At 44.0% G+C, this 20494-nt stretch overlaps 1 protein-coding gene and 1 pseudogene across 1 annotated transcript in view; both read left to right on the forward strand.

Moving 5' to 3' along the window:
• The window catches only part of MOSPD1 (motile sperm domain containing 1), a 35625-nt gene that overhangs the window by 2669 nt on the left and 12462 nt on the right, over positions 1-20494 (forward strand). The window contains exon 2 of the mRNA XM_004715358.2: positions 20198-20453. Coding sequence (XP_004715415.1) covers positions 20300-20453 — 154 coding nt within the window. The 5' untranslated portion in view covers positions 20198-20299. The remainder of the gene's footprint in view (positions 1-20197; positions 20454-20494) is intronic.
• LOC101662837 lies at positions 4319-5325 on the forward strand (annotated as a pseudogene).

Consider the following 20494-nt stretch of genomic DNA (forward strand, 5'->3'; position numbering starts at 1 on the left):
GGTCTGTGGATCCAGCCCTCTGCCACTGGGTCTGTGGATCCAGCCCTCTGCCACTGGGTCTGTGGATCCAGCCCTCTGCTGAGTGGGTCTGTGGATCCAGTCCTCTGCTGAGTGTGTCTGTGGATATAGCCCTCTGCCGGTGGGCCTTGGGGTGGTTTCTGCCTTGGGGCTATTGTACAAGGTACTGCTATGATGAAAAATGTATTCTTCTGGGTATATATCTGGGATTGGGATTGGTGGGTCCTGTGAGCATAAGTTTTGAGCACTAGTTTAGCAGAAAGCTTCAGTTTACACTGGTAGCCCTAAATCCATTTTGAGTCTCCACAAAGGTTCACCCTTCATCAAATTCTTTCTTACCATGAACTGGATTTGTGAATAGCTTTGCCCTTAGGCAAGGCACATTGTGTTTGGAAGTGGATTGCTACCTCTCCCCTAGGCAGCCCAGCACCAAGGGACCCTGGCTGGCTGGATGGGGCCAAGCTTCCCCTTCAGGGATTTACCTGGATGTGTCTTATAGTATTTAAGGTACTGGGGTCCACAGAATCAGGAGCTGTGCCCTGATTGCCCTCTTGCCTAGAGAGCCCGGAACCAGTCTTCTTAACCTTTCTGTCTGCAGTGGTGTAAGTATCCCATGCAGAGTCTCTTTCTTGATTTTGTGACCGAGTCTCAGTGAACCTTTGGACAGTCTGCTGGCCTCCCTCCCCCAGACGTCATGTTTATTTTTTTATCCTGTTTAAGACTGAATCTGCCTCCATACCTTATATTTGAATTTGGGGTCTCTTTTCTTTATTAGAAGGAGCTCTGGTAGTGTCTTAGGTTCTGTGGTGGGCAGTTCGAGCCCCGAGCCACTCTGTGGGAGAAAGATGAGGCTTTTTGCTCCTATAAAGATTACAGACTTAGAAACCCACAGGAGTAGTTCTGTCCTGTCCTACAGTAGGGTTCACTATGAGTCAGAATCCACTCAGTGGCAGTGAGTTTGGTTGTTTTGAGTTTCTCACCCAATACAATCATGTGGTAAAAACAATGTTATTTGTGATTGGAAACCATTCTTTTACAAAATAAGGTGATCAAGCAAGCTAAGATACGGAAGGAATGTTTCCACGGAAGGAACATTCAGACAATAAGAGATATCCAGCATTGTAATAGAAAGAGTAATTGTGCCTTGCAGGATTCTCACTAGGTAAATTGGCCATATAGGTTGCTCTCTATGTGCCCCTCCCCCATCTCTAATCCACTAGGAAATTGAGAGCCACTTCACGTACAAGTTAACACTCGCCCTGACTTGGGTGACTTTCAGAGAACAGTACAACATCCTTTCGTGTACTCATACCTTTTCCTGAATTAAGTGCACCATGTGATTGGAAAGGAGCCCTGGTGCCTGGGTGGTTACAGTTGGGTGCTATCCCAAAGGTCAGCAGTCTAAACCCACCAGCTGCTCCTCAGGAGTAAAGATGAGGCTTTCTACTCCAGAAAGATTCACAGCCTCAGAAACCCAGAAGAACAAACCTCTGCCCTGTATGGTTGCGCCGAGTTGGAATGGACTCAATGGCTGTGAGTGTGCTTGGGTGTGTGACTAGTAGCCCTGGTGGTGCTGTGGGTTAAGCACTGGACTGTTAACTGTACTTTCAAACCCACCAGCCACTCCGAAGGAAAAAGATAAGGCTGGCTGTTCCTGTAAAGCAGCGGTTCTCAACCTGTGGATCGGGATCCCTTTTAGAGTTGAACGACCCTTTCACAGGGCTCGCCCGATTCATAACAGTAGCAAAATGACAGTGATGAAGTAGCAACAAAAATAATTTTATGGTTGGGGGGTCACCAGCACATAAAGAACTGTACTAAAGGGCTGTGGCATTAGGAAGGATGAGAACCACTGTTGTAAAGGTTTAGCGTGCTGGAACTCCTAGGTAGCACTTCTACTCTGTCCTGTAGGACAGCTTATGAATTGGAATTTGGCTCCATGGCAGTGGTGTGTGTGTGTTTTCATTCTTCTACTTTTCATCTATGATTAGTGATGAAGTTAGAGAGCGAGAATTAAAAGGGGAATACTCTAGCCAGGGTATCTCACCTAAGTTGTACCTTGGTTAGATCACTAGAGCCAGTGTCTGGCTTTCAGCTTTTCAGGATGAGAGGCTTGATTTTGTCAGCATATCCAGAAAGCCTCAATCTCCTAATGACCTATAGGAACCAAACTCACAAAAGAGTTGTGTATGAGTATACTGATGGGCAGAGAGAAAACTAAACTCCAAGTACCCCCCTCCCCCAACTGGTTCTAGGTCATGTGGGAGGGGGCCCATGGGCGGATTTGGCTCTGACTTTCCTCCCCCTTTCTTAGGGTCTATGGCAGGTCACTTCTTTCTCCAAACAACCCAACTAGATCCATTTGACTAGCTTTCAGCTTTCTTTTGTAGCAAAAAGCCCTGGTGGCGTTAATGGATCACTCGTTGGGCTGCTTTACGTAAGGCCCGCAGTTCAAAAGCACCAGATGCTTTTGGACTAGTGTCGGTTGCTATGAGTCAGAATGGGCTCGATGACTGTGAGTTTGTCTGTTGGTTTATTATTGGCAACCATGGGTGACACCCTTTATATGGATGCATCACCTTATTAGACTTGGGTCACTGGGAAACTATCTCTACATTTTGTGTCCATTCCCTCTGCCCCAGCCTAAGCCCTCATCATCTCGCCTTCTACATTCAGCCCACAGTTTTGTTGTTTTATTTTTTCGATTGGGAACAACTCTGGTGTCAGGTGCTGTGCTTCATTGGTCTAGCAGGAAAAAGAATGTCTCCTGCTTCACAATTGATCTGGGCTGTTCTCTGCTTACAGTCCTTTCAAGGTTTCCCCTTGCCTGAAGCAGTGATTTCACCAGGCCCACCCCAAGGGTTAGTTAAAGCCTCAGAGGGATGGGGTGGGAACGGGGAATTTGCATCTCTTAACAAGTTCCCAGATAAATCCCTGGCTGCTGAGCAAGGACCACACCTTGAGACCCACTTGCACCTCACAGAACGAAGTCTAAACTTTCAGTCTTGGCTCTTTCACAGCCACCCCCCCCCCACTTCACCTTCTTAACTGCCCCTCCCACCACACATGCTATTTTTTCTTTAATCCCAGGTGCATTGCCAAAGCTCATTTGGAGAGTCCCATTCAGGCTTCGACACATACCCCTTCTTTTTTTCCTGGAGTTTACCTGCCACTGCCCCTGACTGCAAACTCTTATTTGTGCAGGCAGGCTGTGACTTTCTGTATGCTGCCAGGATACATTGTAGGGACCAGTCTCTTAACACTGGTCCCATCATGGCCCTGTCATTGTGGGTGTCTGGTTTTTCCGGCTAGAGCGTTCTTGGGTGGCTGAGATATCGTGCTCATCTTTACTCTCCATTTCCTACCTGAGTCCTTTGGCTGTGAGAGCTCTGTAAATGTTGGTTGAATGAATTTGTGATTCCACAATGATTGAAGGCTACATAAATTGCAACAGAGTCATCTCCTACGCTGAACTCATTTGGCTTTGGCTTTAAGAATTGCCCATAAAATGGGAAGGACTAAAGATGTACTGAGATGTTGTGAAACAAGGACTGGAAAACACTCGTTTTCAAGAGAAAAAAAAACATGGGAGGGGGTTGGTTAAAGTATTTTTCATTGGTATCTTGAAGTATATCTGCACGATCAGTTTGATTTTCACTTTCATTTCTTCCTAGCTATGGTGAGTGGAATTAATAGAGGCTTGGAGTGTTTACAGTCCCTGTTAGATCATTTTCTGTAGATGGAGGAAAAGATGTCACAACTTAGACTTTTTATGTTTGGATCCCTTTTTCCCCCACAGTTATTTTTATCTCTCAAACTGTATTCTTCACATAATATCCATTGACGGCATATTGCTTACAAGTTTGCTGTTAGCATTAGACTGAAAACTCACATGGAAACAAGGATCGAGGTTGCAGCGGGTATTAAAGCTCAAACCCAGTTGCTCTGGAGTCAATTCTGACAGATAGCAACCCCAGAGAACAGAGTAGGGACAGTCCCATAGGGCTTCTGTGGCTACAAACCTTTACGGAACCAAACTGCCCCCATTTCTTCCCTGCCGAGTGGCTGATTGAATTCTCAGGCATTGCATTGCCATGGGCAGCAGAGTGCTGCAGCCACTGTGCCACCAGGGCTTTTGCAGTGCTTCTTGCTGGTTACAAATTAAAATGCTATTCCTGACCCATCACTCCTGGAAGTAGCCACTTGTGTTTTCCTATTAAGAAGTTAAAAAAAACCACAAAGTAAAAAGCCAAAACAGAACCCTCTGCCAGCCCTGCCTGGCCTCAGAGCCTCTGCCACCATGGCTTGCTACAAAGGCTCTGCCAGCGAGGGGCTGAGCCGTGCAGCTCATGAAGAAACGGGAGAAGCAGCTCCAGCAGATGGGGCAGAAGAAACAGCGCATCAGAGAGATGACCATCGGAAGACCCAACAGCGATAGCAATCTCTCCGTTTACCGCGATGCTGTGGAGGCAGAACTTAGGTCCACTACTGTGGGTCTGGTGACCCTTTGTGACATGAAGGCCAAGCAGGATGCACTGGTGAAGGAGTGAGAAAAACAGCTGGCCACGAAGGAGCAATCGAAGGAGCTTCAGCTGAAGCTGCAGAAACAACGAGAGAAGAGGCACAAGGAAGAGGCTCAATGGAAGATCTCCAACCTGCCCTTCAACATGGAGGAGGAGGAGGAGGAAGAGGCAGAGAGCGCTGTGCACAAGGAGGAGCCAGATAGAGAGGAGGTTGTCATTAAGAGGTGGAAGATAGGGAAGAACCCAGATGTACACACCAGCTTCCTACCTGACCGTGAACATGAGGAGAAGGAGAATCGGCTGCGGGAAGAGCTGCGTCAGGAGTGGGAAGCTAAGCAGGATAAGATCAAGAGTGAAGAGATCGAAATCACCGTCAGCTACTGGGACGGCTCTGGGCACCGTTGAGTGGTCAAAATGAAGACAGGCAACACCGTGCAGCAGTTCCTGCAGAAGGCGCTGGAGATTCTGCGCAGACTTCAGTGAGCTCAGGTTGGCCAGCGTGGCACAGCTCATGTTCATCATGGAAGACATCATCATCCCTCACTACCACCGCTTCTACAGCTTCATTGTCACCAAGGCCAGAGGGAAGAGTGGGCCCCTTTTTAATTTCGATGTTCACGATGACGTGCGCCTGCTGAGCGATGCCACCGTAGAGAAGAATGAGTCGCACGCTGGCTTGGTGGTGCTGCGGAGCTGGTAAGAGAGAAACAAACACATTTTCCCTGCCAGCCGCTGGGAGCCCTACGACCCAGAGAAGAAGTGGGACAAGTACACCATCCGCTGAAATCAGCCCGCGGGGACACCTCAGCTCCTCTGGAGTCCTGGGGTGCCGTCCCTTACTGCCCAGTCATTGGCAAGAAAAAGTGCCTCTTTCAAAGCTGGGCCTCGCTAGTAAAAAAAAAAAAAAAAATTACTCCGGAGGATGCTTATTTAATCTTAAGAATATGGTATAGCCTATTCCCGAGTACCATTTAGAACACTGAAGGTATGAAGTGATACTCAAAACCTAGAAATATGTATGTAAACCAAATTTTCTAATAATGAGCAATGAATCTAAAGAGATCCATTAATTCATTGCTTAGGAAAAAGTGACCTGTAAGGGGATACTCACCAGGAAAAATCCTAGCACACAGCACTAGACATTGAAAGAGGGAGAGAGCCGAGTTCATGACAGGAAGGCCAAGAGAAGGCTGAGTGACTAGTGAGAGTAAAGCAGACAAACTGGCCGGTAATTATTTCATCTTTGGTTGGTCATGGGGACGTGCCGTACCAAGCATGGAGGAGCATGATAGTCCCTGGGCCCTGATAAAAAGGGGGTGGCCTGAAGGTGGAGCTCGGTACTCTATAAGCATGGACACGTATAGGGTTTTCAGACTTTGAATCACTTCAGTGCAAGAATCCCCCAGGACCTTCATGCAGCCTTCTCCTCCTGCCCTGGCCCACCCCAAAGCACAGCCGGTTACCTTCGGGTTCGCTCCACCTCATGAGGACCTCACGTGTGTCAGAGTACAATTGTGCTCCATAGTTTCCATGCCCGTGGCCTTTCCGAAGCAGATTGCCAGGCCTTTCTTTTTGTGCCTGTGGGTGTGTGCAAACTACCCGTCTTTTGGCACTTAACAGATTACACTTCTCAGGGGACCCCACTTTCAAAGAACAGACGGAAACATCTGTGATATCTATGCATAGCACCCTTGTAGGACAAAGTGGAATTGTCCCTATAGAGTCCCTCAGGCTGTGATCTTTACAGAGGCCCCCTGCCACGTCTTTCTCCCTTGGCATGGCAGGTAAGTTCCAATTACTGCCCTTGTGGTTAGCAGCAGGGTGCTTTAACCACAATGCAACCCCCCCCCAAAAAAAAAAGAAAGCCTCCACTCAATGACACTATAGGACAGCGCCTTTAGATTTCTGAGACATGTCAATCTTTGCAGGAACAGAAAACCCTTAGCTTCCTTGGAGCTGCTGGTGGGCCCAAACTGGCACAGAACCCACTATATCACCAGGCATTTCCCTCTCCCCAAGAAGGAGGCAATATCTACCAAGAAGCCCTGGCCAAAAAGGCAACATTTCAAACCTACCTGTGGCTCTGGGGGCTTGGGGGTGGGGAGCTGGGGCATCCTGCTTTCTGGAAAGATTACAACCTAGGAAACCCACTGAGGCAGTTCTGTTCTATCACCTGTGCGACAGAGTTGGAGTCGACTTACCAACAGATTCCCAGAGTAAATGGGGGAACACTTTCAAATGGTTCCTGTGATGTTTAACAGTCGCTGCATTTCCAAATCAGTGATGGGGACAGATGCCACAGCTTCCCTATTTATCACCTAGTCTTTTTATCCTATTGATCCAAAATGAGACAAAAAAGAAATTGGCAGGCTCTGGCTGGCCCACTGAATTCCCTTGCCAGACATTAAGGGGTGTGTGTGTGTGTGTGTAGGCAGTTGAGGTGTCGCTGTGCAGGGGAGTAGTTTGCAAAGTGATCACCAGGTGATGTGCACACACTGGGTTTCCTTTCCAATTGTGCTCAGATCACAGCTTGTGTGTACTTGGGACAGAGCAAAAGGGCCAATCAACTGTTTCCTGTGTCACCAGCACACAGCCGCACTGTCTCTCAAAGACTAGTGGTCCCCATTGGGCACTAAGGAACATGGAAGGGAATGTGGACAGGACAGAGGGACACCCAGCTTGAAGCTACAGGATCTCCTCTCCCCTACTCCTCAAGGCAAGCAGCCACCTAAGCCACCCTCCAGTTGGGATTCTTACCTGTCTCTTCCAGTGAATATGTTCAGCTGAGGGAAGAAGCAGTCCTGGGGAGGAGACTGTTTAATAGACACATATGGGTTAATAGAGACATGCAGTGCCAGCTGAGTACCCATTTTTGAGATACAAAAAAAAAGTGGGGGCGGGGGAATGGCATTATGCCCACAATCTATTAAGAGACAGAATTCATCCACCCCAAACAAATGTCAAAATAGTCATGCCATAGTCAGTATTAAAAACTAATATAATAAAAAAAGGAAAAATATCATATCGGTGAGGTCTATGTAGAGCAGAGCAGTCTAGGAACACTATGTGGACCTTGAACTAGGCTTTGAAGAATGTGTAAAAGGTTGGTGTGCAGAGAGAAGCATGAGACCCACACCCACTGCTATCCAGTTGATTCCAACTCATAGCGACCTTATCGAACAGAGTGGAACTGGCCAGATCTCAGACTCACTGTACCGGAACAGAAAGCTTCCTCTTTCCCCTGCAGAGCAGCTGGTGGTTTCAAACTGCTGACCGTGCAGTTAAGCATCCCAACACGTTAATCATCTATGCCCCCAGAGCTCTGGTGAAACATGGGGACAGCCTTAGGTTATTGTTGCCTTCATAGTGGGGGACCTGGCGAGGCAGTTATGAAACTGACAGCTCAACAGTTCGAACCCACTAGCTGCTCTGCTGAGAAAGACATGGCAGTTCGTTGTCTTCTCTAAAGATTTCCAGCTTATTCTCCCCTATAGGATCACTATGAATCGAAACCCAAGTCAATGACAATTAAACACACAAGCATAGTTACTGAGAGCCATTGCTCAGGCATCATCCCCAGTAAAGCAGGTATGTGTAATAGTGGAGCCATCTGATTTTTCTTTACCAGAGAAAGGGGGCAAAAAAGACCAGAATGAAGACAATGAGGACTTGTTGGCAACTTGCATTTTTGGGATCATCTTCCAAGAGAAGTTGAGAAAAACAAAAACAAAACCCCTGTCAGTTCTGAAATGCTTAACTATTTATGGGAGTAGAAAGCCTCATCTTTCTCCCAAGGAATGGCTGGTGGTTTCAAACTGCAGAACTGGCAGTTCGCAGCTCATTGCTTAACCCACTAGGCTGCCAGAAGTTGAAAAAAGCAGGGCGGTTTTCTAGGGGTGAGGGCGGGAATGAGAACTGAGAGAAGTAAAGGTGAGCACACTGCAAGGAAGTGCCAGGCCAGAGACCAGACTGCTGGGGCTAGCACTTGGCTATTCTCGACTTACTATCTTCAGTATGGAATGACAAGTGTCGGGAGCAGACTTTTGTCTTCGAGGGTGGTTTGGCTTTTGGAAAACCACCTCATAAACGGACTTCCAGCAAAGTTTCATTGGCTTAGCATAAAGCCCCTCGCCAAGATGTTTGTGCCTTGCTGGTTTTCAGCATGGACTAGAGACCAGTGTTTCAGAGGTGCCAAGGCACCGTACTGCACAAGCAGGGCTCTTGCCCGGGAGCACTCAGCTTTTCTTGTTCTGTGGGTTAGGAAATCCAGCACTCTGCCCCGTACTTGGTTGCTAGTTCTGCTGCTGCTCCTCTGTCACAACTGTCTTCTGGATCCACAAGGTTCATTGTGCGGGGGGTGGGGGGGCCCTCAGGTTCAGAGAACTTGCTCCATTCCTGACTCTTGCTGGTAAGGAGATCCCTCCTCCTGCTTCTCAGAGGGCTTATTTTATACGCAGCAGGATGGCGTGCTTGGAAATCCTGGTCGCAGTTTATTGACAAGTGACTATCACTGTCTTCCTCCACCTCCTTACTAGATCCATACAGGGAAAGTGCGTTTGGTGGGAGTGATAGACTTTGGCTAGAAGAGCCATAATTACATAATTACAACCCCTGCAAAAACTTCAAAGTAAAACCAGTAAGAATTTTTACGGCACCATCATCCAAAGCCAGGAAAACTTCTACTTAGGAGCCTCTCCTCTCTGACAATTTGAGCCAAGAGTTGGTTTGTGTGGATTCATTTCACCTTCCTTCAGCCCCAAAGTTGTACTGGGGTGGGAGGCAGTAGTCCTTTCCCTCCGTGTTTTTCCTCCTTGGCGGTGAGTTTCTATTGCATGTAAAGTGGTTTTTAATAATGGCACTCATTTTCTTTAGCACATAGTTGCAGGCTTCTTGTTATCTTGTTAAAGGATAAGTTAATGAACAGATTTGTCTCACCCATTTTTTCTGAATTTCCCATTGTATCAAACCTGGCATTTCTTTCAGGACCTGAGAAAAGTGGTGTGATTGGACTCTTGCACAGGTATTCAGAATTGAACAGATGGCTACTTCAGAGGACATTTTCCTCCACACTCCTATTCGCAAACAGTTCTCTCAAGGCAACCATTGTGGCCATTTTCTTGGGTATTCTTCCAGAGAGATTTTACTCCTATCCAAGAAAGTCAGTTTATACTTCTTTGATCTCCTTTTGTCTACGTACAAATAGTAGCATTGCATCTTGCTTTTCTCAACACTACACAATACCTACCATACCCAAGGCACTTCCTCTTTGTTGTTGGCAGATACCTGGTTTGCCAATGAGTGGTTACCCTGGACTTTATTGAATGAAGCTCCTCTTAAGGGCTATTTGGGCTATTTGCAATCTTTCCATAGCAACAACTAGCTATTAGTGAATACCAAGCTCTCTTCTGTATGTTTCCCATAAAATATTTCATCCTTAGGGTTGGTAACAAAACTTTTTAAATGTGTCATTGTTATGCACCATGATTTCCCATATCTATACTGTTGGGTCAATTCCTGCAAGTAGCATCTTTGGATCAGAAAGTATGTGTAATGATTACACATTGGGTTGCCAAGTTAGAGTTTGGTATCCCCACCAGTAACATGCCACACAAATTTGTCTAATTGCTCACATAGCATACTGTCAAACTTTTTGATTTTTGCACATGGTTGGCGGTTAAATCCCACCAAGCACTCTGCGGGAGAAAGAAGATTGTATTCCATTATAGCATTAGTTTTCATTTCTCTTATAGTGAAACTTTGGATCAGAAAGTTTAGGAATAATTTCGTATGTTCTTTTCTATAAAATATTCATGCCCTCTGCTCAATTTTATATTGAATTGGTGATCTTTTTCCTTCATGATTTGAAGTTTCTCTTTATAAAGTAAGGAAATCGGATATTACCTGTGATCCGAATTATCATAAATTTTTTTTGGCTTTGCTTAAAAGTTTTCTGCCATGCAGAATTTTTTCTTTTAAAAAATTATGTATTCTCACTATGTTATGGTTTCTATGTCAGGAGCCTTGGTGTAGTGGTTACAAGTTGGGTTGCTAGCTACAAGGTCGTCAGTTCGAAACCACTAGTCACTCTGTGGGGAAAAGATGAGGCTTTCTACTCCTGTAAAGATGTCCAACCTTGGAAACCCACAGGGCAGTTATACTCCTCAGTCCTGTAGGATCCTTACAGGTCAGAATCAACTTGATGGCAGTGAGAGAGAAATGTTATGGTTACAAAGCCCTAATACTCTGATATGGTTTTTAATATATATATTTTTTACATTTAAAGTTTTGATCCATTTGGAATTCATTTTGGTATAAGGCTTGAGTGGTAAATTTCAACTTTATTTTTTTCTTCTAGATGGGTACGTGGTTGTACTCTTAGCTACAAATATCAGGTCCTTGTCGTGCAGTGATTGAGCCTAATTTATAGCTACTCCAAATGGGACAGAGCTAGACGAACTGAATTTTATTAGAGGCTAGTCTCAGCATCCTTCCAGCAACTTAGCTGTTTGGTGGGTGCTCAAATTATTCCAACATTTCACGAGATATTGATCCTGATTTCTCCAAATATGAATTATAGATTACATGCAAGTCAGCTATAATTCTGACAGGACACTCAGACCATAGATGCCAGGCACAATCAAAAAGCTGCAGAAGGGTTCTATAATCTACTGCTTTGGGGTTAAATTTCCAACCGACTATTCCTTATCAATCGTGTATAATTACTGGGAAGGCTAGAGGACTCCTAGCAGGGCTCAAGTAGCAATTCAAGTTCAAGTGGAGCTCACGGAGATGGTCATAGCAGGCTAGGGACAAATAAACAACAAGACAAGAATCTTTAAACCAGGCTGACTCAAATGAAAACCAGGCTGGAGTCTTGCTCACCATCTATACATACTCCCCTTTGACACTTCAGGTCACAATCTACAGACTCTCCATTTTGAGACTTTAGGTCTTTACTCTCAGACCGTAAAATCCACAGGGTACATTATCTATGCTCAGTTGTCAGATTTAACTCAGAAGGTGTCAAGAATGTCGGCATTTCTTTGTCCACTAGCCAGAGCGAGTGCCAAACTCCTTGACCCGTGATAATGAAACAAGCAACTTACAGGAGCGCATTGAATACAACAATGGACAAACATGCTTAAAGAAATAACCAGGAGAATAACAACAAATCAAATTCTTAAATAAGATAAATCAGGTAGCTGAGGAGTGAGCCATGAGGGGCTTTTCTCAAACTTTGACTTCCTCTTTCTTTCTTTCTTTCTTTCTTTCTTTCTTTCTTTCTTTCTTTCTTTCTTTCCTTCCTTCCTTCCTTCCTTCCTCCCTCCCTCCCTCCCTCCCTCCCTTCCTTCTTTCTTTCTTTTCTTGACTTAGGCTGCTTGCTATTCAATCCGTTTACAATATCAATGCGATTGAGACAGCACTTGTCTGTAAATTCTCAACTCAAACAGCATGGCTCCATTTCTGTAAAATGGCATGTCTGATTTGTCTCGACTAAGTATGTCTACACTGTCCTCACAATTTCCCTTACATTGAAGCCCATTTTTCCAGCCAGGGTGTCACTCCATCTCCTTGAGGACCTTCCTCTTTGTCACTGCCCTCCACTTTACCAAGCACGATGTCCTTCTCCAGGGACTGGTTTCTCCTGACAACAGGTCCAAAGCATGTGAGAAGTCGTCTCACCGTCCTTTCCTTTAAGGAGCATGCTGGCTGTACTTCTTCCAAGACAGATGTGGTGGTTCTTTTGGCAGCCATGGTGCTCTCACTGCTCTTCCCCAGCACCCTAGTTCTAAGGCATCCATTTTTATTTGGCCTTCCGAAGAGGATGGCATGGGACCAGGTGGTGTTTCCTTCTGTGCATTGGGTCCCTGAGTTGCAACCGACTCAATGCCACCCAGCAGCAACACCAACGAGAACATCGAGTTCCAGAAAGGTGGCATTCAGGGCTTTAGCTGAGGCACAGGCTAACTTATAATTCCAGAATGGGCCTTGATTGTACTTCTAGAAGGGACAAATAAAGGAAGAGCAACATATTCCGCTTGGCCTAGGACCATCCTCCTCACAGGTGTTACCTATAACTACCCTGTTTCCCCGAAAATAAGGCAGTGTCTTCTATTAATTTTTGCTCCGAAAGATGCACTAGGTATTATTTTAGGGGAGTCTTATTTTTCCATGAAGAAGAATATGCTACACATTTATTGTTTATTGTTTTATTAAGAGAGACCTCGCACTTTCTGTTCCAGCTGCGCTGCAGCAGTGAGCTGCATGCGGCACCCCGCCACTAAGGTCCAAAGTCCAGAGTTATGGCACCTTTGGGGGTGCCTTATTTTCGGGAAGGTCTTATTTTGGGGGGGTGCCTTATATTTCAGAGAGAGGCAGAACTGTAAGTAGGTCTTATTTTCAGGGGATGTCTTACTTTCGAGGAAACAGGGTGGTTCTGTCCTTGCTCAAATGTGTGTTGTGTTAATCAAATTTTGGTGATGGGCCAGTGCATTGCTAGCCTTCCATTGGAGCATGGCCTTCCTAGGGAACATGCACGGACATCAGAAAAGGCTCAGGTTCCATAAATAAGAAACTGCCCAGAGGGGAACTTGCCAGGAGCATGGCTGTAAGCTTGGAGAGTTTCACATTTTTAATTATCGCTCGTTTTAAATGAAGGCATTGTCCCTAGCAATCAGGAGAGTGAACACAACTGGAACATTTTGTAACTTGAGATGCTTGCATAGAATACATTTTTTATTCTCTTCTGTCTTTCAAAACAAAATCATGTAGCTATTCAAACCTTTAAAAGAGGGGTACGGACACAAAGGAGGAGTCTGTCTGCTAATGGTAAATGGTGCACACAAACATTTTCTCAGTGATTATATTGACAAATCTTTGGTGTCAGTAAAACTTGTTGACTTTATGTATTATTTTTGTTGTTGTTTCATTTTGTTTTAACTACTGTTTGTTTATTAAAAATCTCAGTGAGAGGAAATTTGGGGAACTTTTTGGAACAACATTATACTTGAGAAAAGCAACAACAAAATATTGGGTATTGATGCCTACCCTCACCCCCCACCCATGTGGTATAGTGGTTATGTGTTCGGCTGCTAACAACACGGGCACAATTTTGAAACTACCAGGCACTCCTCAGGAGAAAGACTAGGCTTTCTACTCTCAAACTCTGGGAAACTCACGGGCAGTTCTACCCTGACCTATAGGGTCACTATGAGTCACAATCAACTCTCTGGCAGTGAGTTTTGGAGGGCAAGGAGATAGGTTCAGCCTGAAGAACTGCTGTTAGGAAAGGCAGGCAGTCTTTAAAAGGCTCTCCTCTTTGATACTTGTCCACTCACACACACCAAGTGCCTGTTAATTTTGACTCTTGTACATTTTCCCCCTTGATTATGGGTTTTATTTAAAATCCTTTTGATCACACTGAAGTTGGTGTGCTTCTTCTGCATGGACTAGTCTTCAGCTTCTTTACGTGGCTGCTTGTTGTAGGACAAACCTTTAAGACCCCAAACATCCTTCTTTTGATAGCTGGACACCATCTCATTTCTTCACCATGCTTTACCCTACCATTGCATTTTCCGTGATCTTACAAGTTAGCATGGAGTAGAGCCGTTAGGGAAACTGCCTGGTGGTCATGTAGAAGCTCTGGTGGTGTGGTGGCTATGCACTGGGCTGCTAACTGCAAGGTCATTGGTTTGAAACTGCCAGCTGGTCATCCGAAGGACGATTAATTTTCTTTTTTTTTTTTCTTTCTTTTCTTTTTTAACATTTTATTAGGGGCTCACACAACCGCCATCCCAATCCATACACACATCAATTGTGCAAAGCGCACTTGTACATCGTTTCTCAAAACAATCTCCCTCCATCCAAACCCCCGACATTAGGTCCTCAATTTTCTAATACTAGAATCAATTACATTCTTGGAAACTCACAGTGGCAGTTCTATCCTGACCTCTAGGTTCACTATGTGTTGGCATCAACTCTCGATGGCAGTGAGTATGGAGTAGGGCCATTACGGGAACTACTATGTGGTTATGTAACTAGGAAGCCTTTTAAAGCAGAGCCTTAGGATTATTGACTATAAGTATTGGCAGTATCACTATTTTATAAATATATATAGTGGCAAACACATCTTGAATGGCAAGCACTAAATTAAACTAATAAACTCACTGCCATCGAGTCAATGCTGCCTCATAGTGATCCCCTGTAGGTTTCTGAGACTGTAACTGTTTACCAGACTAGAAAGCCCAGTCTTTCCCCCTTGGAGCCTGCTGGTAAGTTTTAACTGCCGACCTTGTGGATCGCAGCCCAATGCATAATCACTACACCAGCAGGGCTCCTTACAATACTAAATTAGTGACTCTGTATTCAAGAAAGAAAGGCTCTTAAAAAAGGAGTAGCCTACATTAGGGAAATGACTTAAGGAGCATCAGCCTGCCATTTAAAAACTAGTCAGACAGGGCAATGCCCAAACATACATTACAAAGTAATAACTCACATAACTTTAGATTTTAAAGGCTTGCACTAGTAACATGTTAAAAATACAACAACCAACAACCTCACTGCCGTCCAGTAGAATGTGACTCCTAGTGGCCCTGTAGGACAGGGTAGAACCCGCCCTGTGGGTTTCTGAGCCTGTACAGCAGCAGCAGGCCTCATCCTGCCCCATGGAGCAGCTGGGAGTTTCCAGCGGCTGGCCCTGTGGTTAGCAGCCCAACCTGTGACGCCAACAGGACTCCTAGTTACGTGGTAACAGATCTATTGAAACACAAAATACAAAGTCTAATGTTTTGTTGTCTTTTTGTCTCTGCCTATGTGATCTTGTTCCATGATCTTGAGATAAGCTATGTACCTCTTATGTAATAGTATTCTTCTGGTTATTGGCTGGATGAACTTCAGTGAATCCAATGAATGTCTGCCTCAGAAGAAGACCAACTGACCCTGGGCAGACAGGCTTAGAAGAATGCTACAGTTGGAAGTTGTCCACAGAGAATCCACCTCTGGAATATATTCATCCTTGAAACTGCTTAGTGCTTCCACAGATAAGGGGGCCCTATCCTTCTTGCTGAAAGAACAAGGCCTGATGGTCTAGTGGATATGTGTTGGGTTGCTAACTACAAGATCAGCAGTTCCAACCCACCAGCTGCTTCTTGGGAGAAAAAGGAAGCTATCTGCTCCTGTAGATTTACATTCTCAGAAACCCATGGGAGTGTTCCACTCCATCTTGCAGGGTCACTATGAGTCAGAATCCACCTGATGGCAGCTGACTTCATTTCTTGCCTCTTGGGCATAGGTGTTTGTTGTTTCTTATCATAGGACATCACGCACAGCCTCACATGTGACTGTCACCCAGTTCTTTTTACTTGTAGATGACAAAGCTAAATAGGGCCATAATTAACTAAGAATACCTTTTTAAAATAGAAAATTCAATAGGCATTAATTATAACAGTAATGGAAAGCTACATAGTTTAAAAACTTAGATCTTTGAATGTAAATGATTAACTCTATTTTGTAGGAAAACCTTAACTATCCTGTGTAATAGGACTATGTTCTGTATAGTAAACCAAGAAAGTATGATGAGGTTTTCCACTGCCATAAAGAGTTACCATCTCAGAAGCCCACAGGGGTTGTTGTACCCTGCCCTAGAGCGTCTTTCTGAGTTGGCATTGACTCCATGGAAATGAATTTGAGTGTATCAAATAAAAAATTTCTTAACATCTAAATTAAAGTTTATGCTCATCGGCTTGTTGTCAAAGAACCAAAATTATGTTTCAGTTTTATAAAACTAAAATTATGATATAATACCATGTATGTGGGAGTACTAGCCAATATTAGACAAAGAAAACATAAGGTTCCCCTAACTAGCATAATTTTCCAACTTAAAATCAGACACTTTATTAAAAATTTGTGGTCTTTTTCATAATCATAAAATTCTTTTAAGACTTTGTATAAAGTTCTAAATTGTCAGGTGCAGAGGGAGTTTATCATGCTCAGAACATTTTGTGATCCTTAGAAATTCATTTTTATGTGCTATTTGACATGAAACGTCAAACTGTTTATTAAAATGAGTTAACTTATAAGCTGTGATTCCAACACGCAGTAACCCTACATAGGAATTCCGAGGCCGTAACCCCTCTGGGGGCAGACAGCCTTATCTCTCTCCCGCACACCAGTTGGTGAATTTAAACCGCTGACTTTATGGTGAGCAGCCTAATGCCTACCCCGCAACGTTACCAAGGTTCCTTTATTACGCTCTTAGTGGCTAATGCAAAAAATATTAATCATAGCAAACAAAAATATTTTTAAACTAATGTTTTAATTTTCTTTGCCATTGTTAAATATTTCTCGGATCATACTCCTTATTTAGTGAATGCATTCACTGTTAGTCTCAAATACGATGGTATTTTTCTATTGTCTGTGGCATAAATTTAACTTCCCTTTGATGTACACCGTACTGTATACCCTCAAGTTTAGGTAGCTTTTACTATCTACTCTATTGTGGCATAACTAAACAGTCTATTTTAGGACAAAACAATCTTCTACCCCCCACCCCAAATTAACCTCTATCCTAATATATCTATCTGATTTTGTTTTCTTTTTCACATGTTGGCTTTATGACTTTTCTCCAGCTTACTTACAAGTCCTTCTTCTCCAACTAGGAGCTTTGCTTTTATCCTTTTTAATGATTGATCATCAGCTTTCTTTTTGATGTAAACTCAGCTGGTGAAGATTAAACGCAACTGGTGAGATGTTAAAGTTGAGTCATCGCTCTCCCGGGGAACTTTCTATGCATTTGAACTTTGCTGGTGTAATTCTAAGTGTCAGCTAAGACTTTGTCCTTCTCCCTGAGCACCTTCAGACTTCTTTTTTTTAAATCATTTCATTGGGGTCTCTTACTGCTCTTATAACAGTCCATACATCAGTTGTATCAAGCACTTCAGACGTTTTAGGACACTGATACACACATATGCACACACAGATGAACTGAACAGTTTTCACACACACGCACGCACGCGACATAAATGCCTAAATGGCAGCAAAAGCCTGCAAGATACTCAGGCTTGAAGACCAGGCATGAAAACCAGGAGCCGGAACCCAGAACAAAAACAGCCACAGACACACAAGGGGAGAGCTGGAAATTTGCTCATGGTAGGGTTGAGAGTGTGGAGTAAGGGAAAGCCCACCAAGTGGGAGAGGCATGGAGTGAGATGGGCAACACAGGTTATTTTGTCCCTGCACTCTAGATTCCTTCCCACCCCGGGCATGGCTGCCCATCTGCATCAAGGTTGTTACTAAGCAGAGGGAACACTCCATTAGAAGAAGAAGAATTATTATTATTATTGGTAGCAAATTATAATATATTGGTATATGATTAATATAATTATAATAATAATGGTCGCAAACACTCAGAACACTGCCGGGCCCACAGCAAGTGTATCCAAGAACTTTACTTATATGAGGAGGCTTCAAAAAGTCCGTGGCAAAATTCTATTCTGCTTCAATTTTTCCACACACTTTTCAAAGCCCCACATATCTGTCATTCAATATGTGCCATTTAAAAAAGTTTATAATCTGGTGTGACTGATAAAGTTGTTAGCCGTTATTACTAAAGAAAATCTTCAGAAATAAATGACCTCTCAGGTCCTTTTCACTCATTGACAAAGTAATGCAAAAGGAAGCCAGCCTTGTTATGAAGTGCGTGCATGCTATAGAAGGTGCAGATAAAACATCAGGTGGTTGACTTGAGAGCCTATGGACTAGGCCCTTCCTGTGCCTTTACTTGGGAAAAGATGGGGATTTCTACTCCCCTAAAGAGTGACAGTCTCAGAAACCCGAAAGAGCAGTTCTACCCTGTCCTAGAGGGTCCCTCCTAGGCGGCATCGACTGGCAGGGAGAGAGAGGGTGCTTCTGTTGATGCTATTCCTTGATCTGAATGACCTCCCTCTCTCCACAACACATGCATGTGTGCCCTTTGCTTCCTTAAGGACCACTTCATGTACCATTGCTTGGCCTCTCCCCATTAGAATTTGTTCTGTAGTCTTCTGATAGCACTTTATGAACCATGGTGTGCGTTCTGTACAATCATGGTACCTTAACTGTTTACGTGGTCTCCCCCATTCAACCTGAGGTTCTTGAGGACAAAGCCCTCATCTTCGTGTATCTGCTCAGCTTCTGACATCATTCTTGTCAATTTCCTCAGCTCCTTCGACTAAGAGGGAAAGCATAGGCATTTGAATACATGCATTACATGGTAGCTGTCCTATCTGCTAAAAGCCTCAACCAGAATCATAATACAGCTGGTAAAACCAAGCAGTTTCTTTCTCTTTGAATGTGAGTGTGTATTTTAACATGCATTTTATTGAAAAAAAAAACCCACTACGGGTGTGAGTGAAATAGATGTCGATTAAAATTAGGATCATACTGATCAGTCAGAATTCTGCCAGCTACAGCTGATGGACATCCTGAAGCAGCCCTGGAGGAATCCACAGTGGCTCTGGAGTGGGGCTCAGTGGCATTCAGAAACCCTGTGTGCTTGATGTGGGGGAGAAGGAGGTACCTGCGGGCCACTCGAGCCAAAGCCTGCTTAAGAAGTTGGAATTTTCACAGAAAGGGCAAAATACTGCTAACAGGTTTCAATATTCCGCACTTTCCTTTCAAAATAATTTAGCTGGTCTTGGGGTTCCGTAGGTAAAAGGATTAAATGGGGAGTGTGTGTAAAAATATTAAATGCATCCTCCCACCCCTGTTGACAAACCAAGCCCATTGCCATGGAGTCGATGCTGACTCATATAGGGCAAAGTAGAACTCTGTCCCATCGAGTTTCCAAGGCTGTAAATCTTTAGCAAAGCAGATTGCCACATCTTTATCCAGTGGAGCCCTAGTGGGTTTGAACTGCTGACCTTTTGAAAGCTGAAGACTTTAACCATTGTGCTGCCTGGGCTTCTTGCCCTGTTGTCAGAAGGCACTAAATAAGGCATTCTTGAAATGGGTAGAAAGGTGACTCTCATGTTTTCTCCCATTTAACCTTAGCAACTTTTCTCTTTTTAATTATCTGAGAATTGTGATGGACTCACTTAAAATTCCTTTCAGATAGTGCATAACCCATTTTTTTAGGTTTTAAAACAGTGATGCCTCTTTGATGCACATTTAAACGTGGGGGAATGGTTTGATGAGGAGAGCTTTCTTTATTCCTTTATTAAAGAGTTTCTGCCATTGATAATCGGTTGTAATCTTGAGTGGGAAAGGAGCTTGTGTTGGGGGAATTTTTTTCTTGGTGTTCATTTTTTAATGTACCATTTGGTAAAAGCTATAGAAATAAGCCAATTGGAAAAGCCAGAAAACATACATGATTTGCTTGAAGGGGGGAGCTTTCTTTATTCCTTTAGTAAAGGGCTTCTGCCATTGAGTTTAGATCACAAGATTTCATTCAGCTGCACCTTGAATGGGAAAGGAGTTTGTGTGTGTTGGGGTTTGTGTGTGTTTATTTTTTAATGTACAGTTTGGTAAAAGTTATATCAATAAGCCAGTAGAAAAAGCCAGAAATCATGTTTAAATGATTTGGAGTCATTTCTGAAGGCGTGCTTACTGGATATGGGAACCACAGATGAATGACAATGAACATAATTCCGTTTTTCTTTCTCTCTCCCTCCTCTTTCTAGATTGCCAAAATGCTCTGGAGTTTTTAACTGACGCTAAGGCAGACCCAGACTAGATTTGGAGACTGTAAAAACAGGAGCTGCAGCCAGGGGGCCTCAGTGCCAATGCATCAACCAAAAAGACAACCAGAATTAGTGGAAGGGTCCCTTCCTGTGTTTGTGTTTCCCACGGAGTTAATCTTTTATGCAGATGATCAGTCAACACATAAGCAAGTGTTGACGCTTTATAATCCCTATGAGTTTGCCTTAAAGTTCAAAGGTGAGTTGTCTAAGTCTCTTTTAAGGGTTTGACTCAAACTC

The sequence above is a fragment of the Echinops telfairi genome, unplaced genomic scaffold, assembly GCF_000313985.2.
Source record: "Echinops telfairi isolate 266 unplaced genomic scaffold, ASM31398v2 ScPeMD7_20;HRSCAF=75, whole genome shotgun sequence".
In the NCBI taxonomy this organism is placed as follows: Eukaryota; Metazoa; Chordata; class Mammalia; order Afrosoricida; family Tenrecidae; genus Echinops; species Echinops telfairi.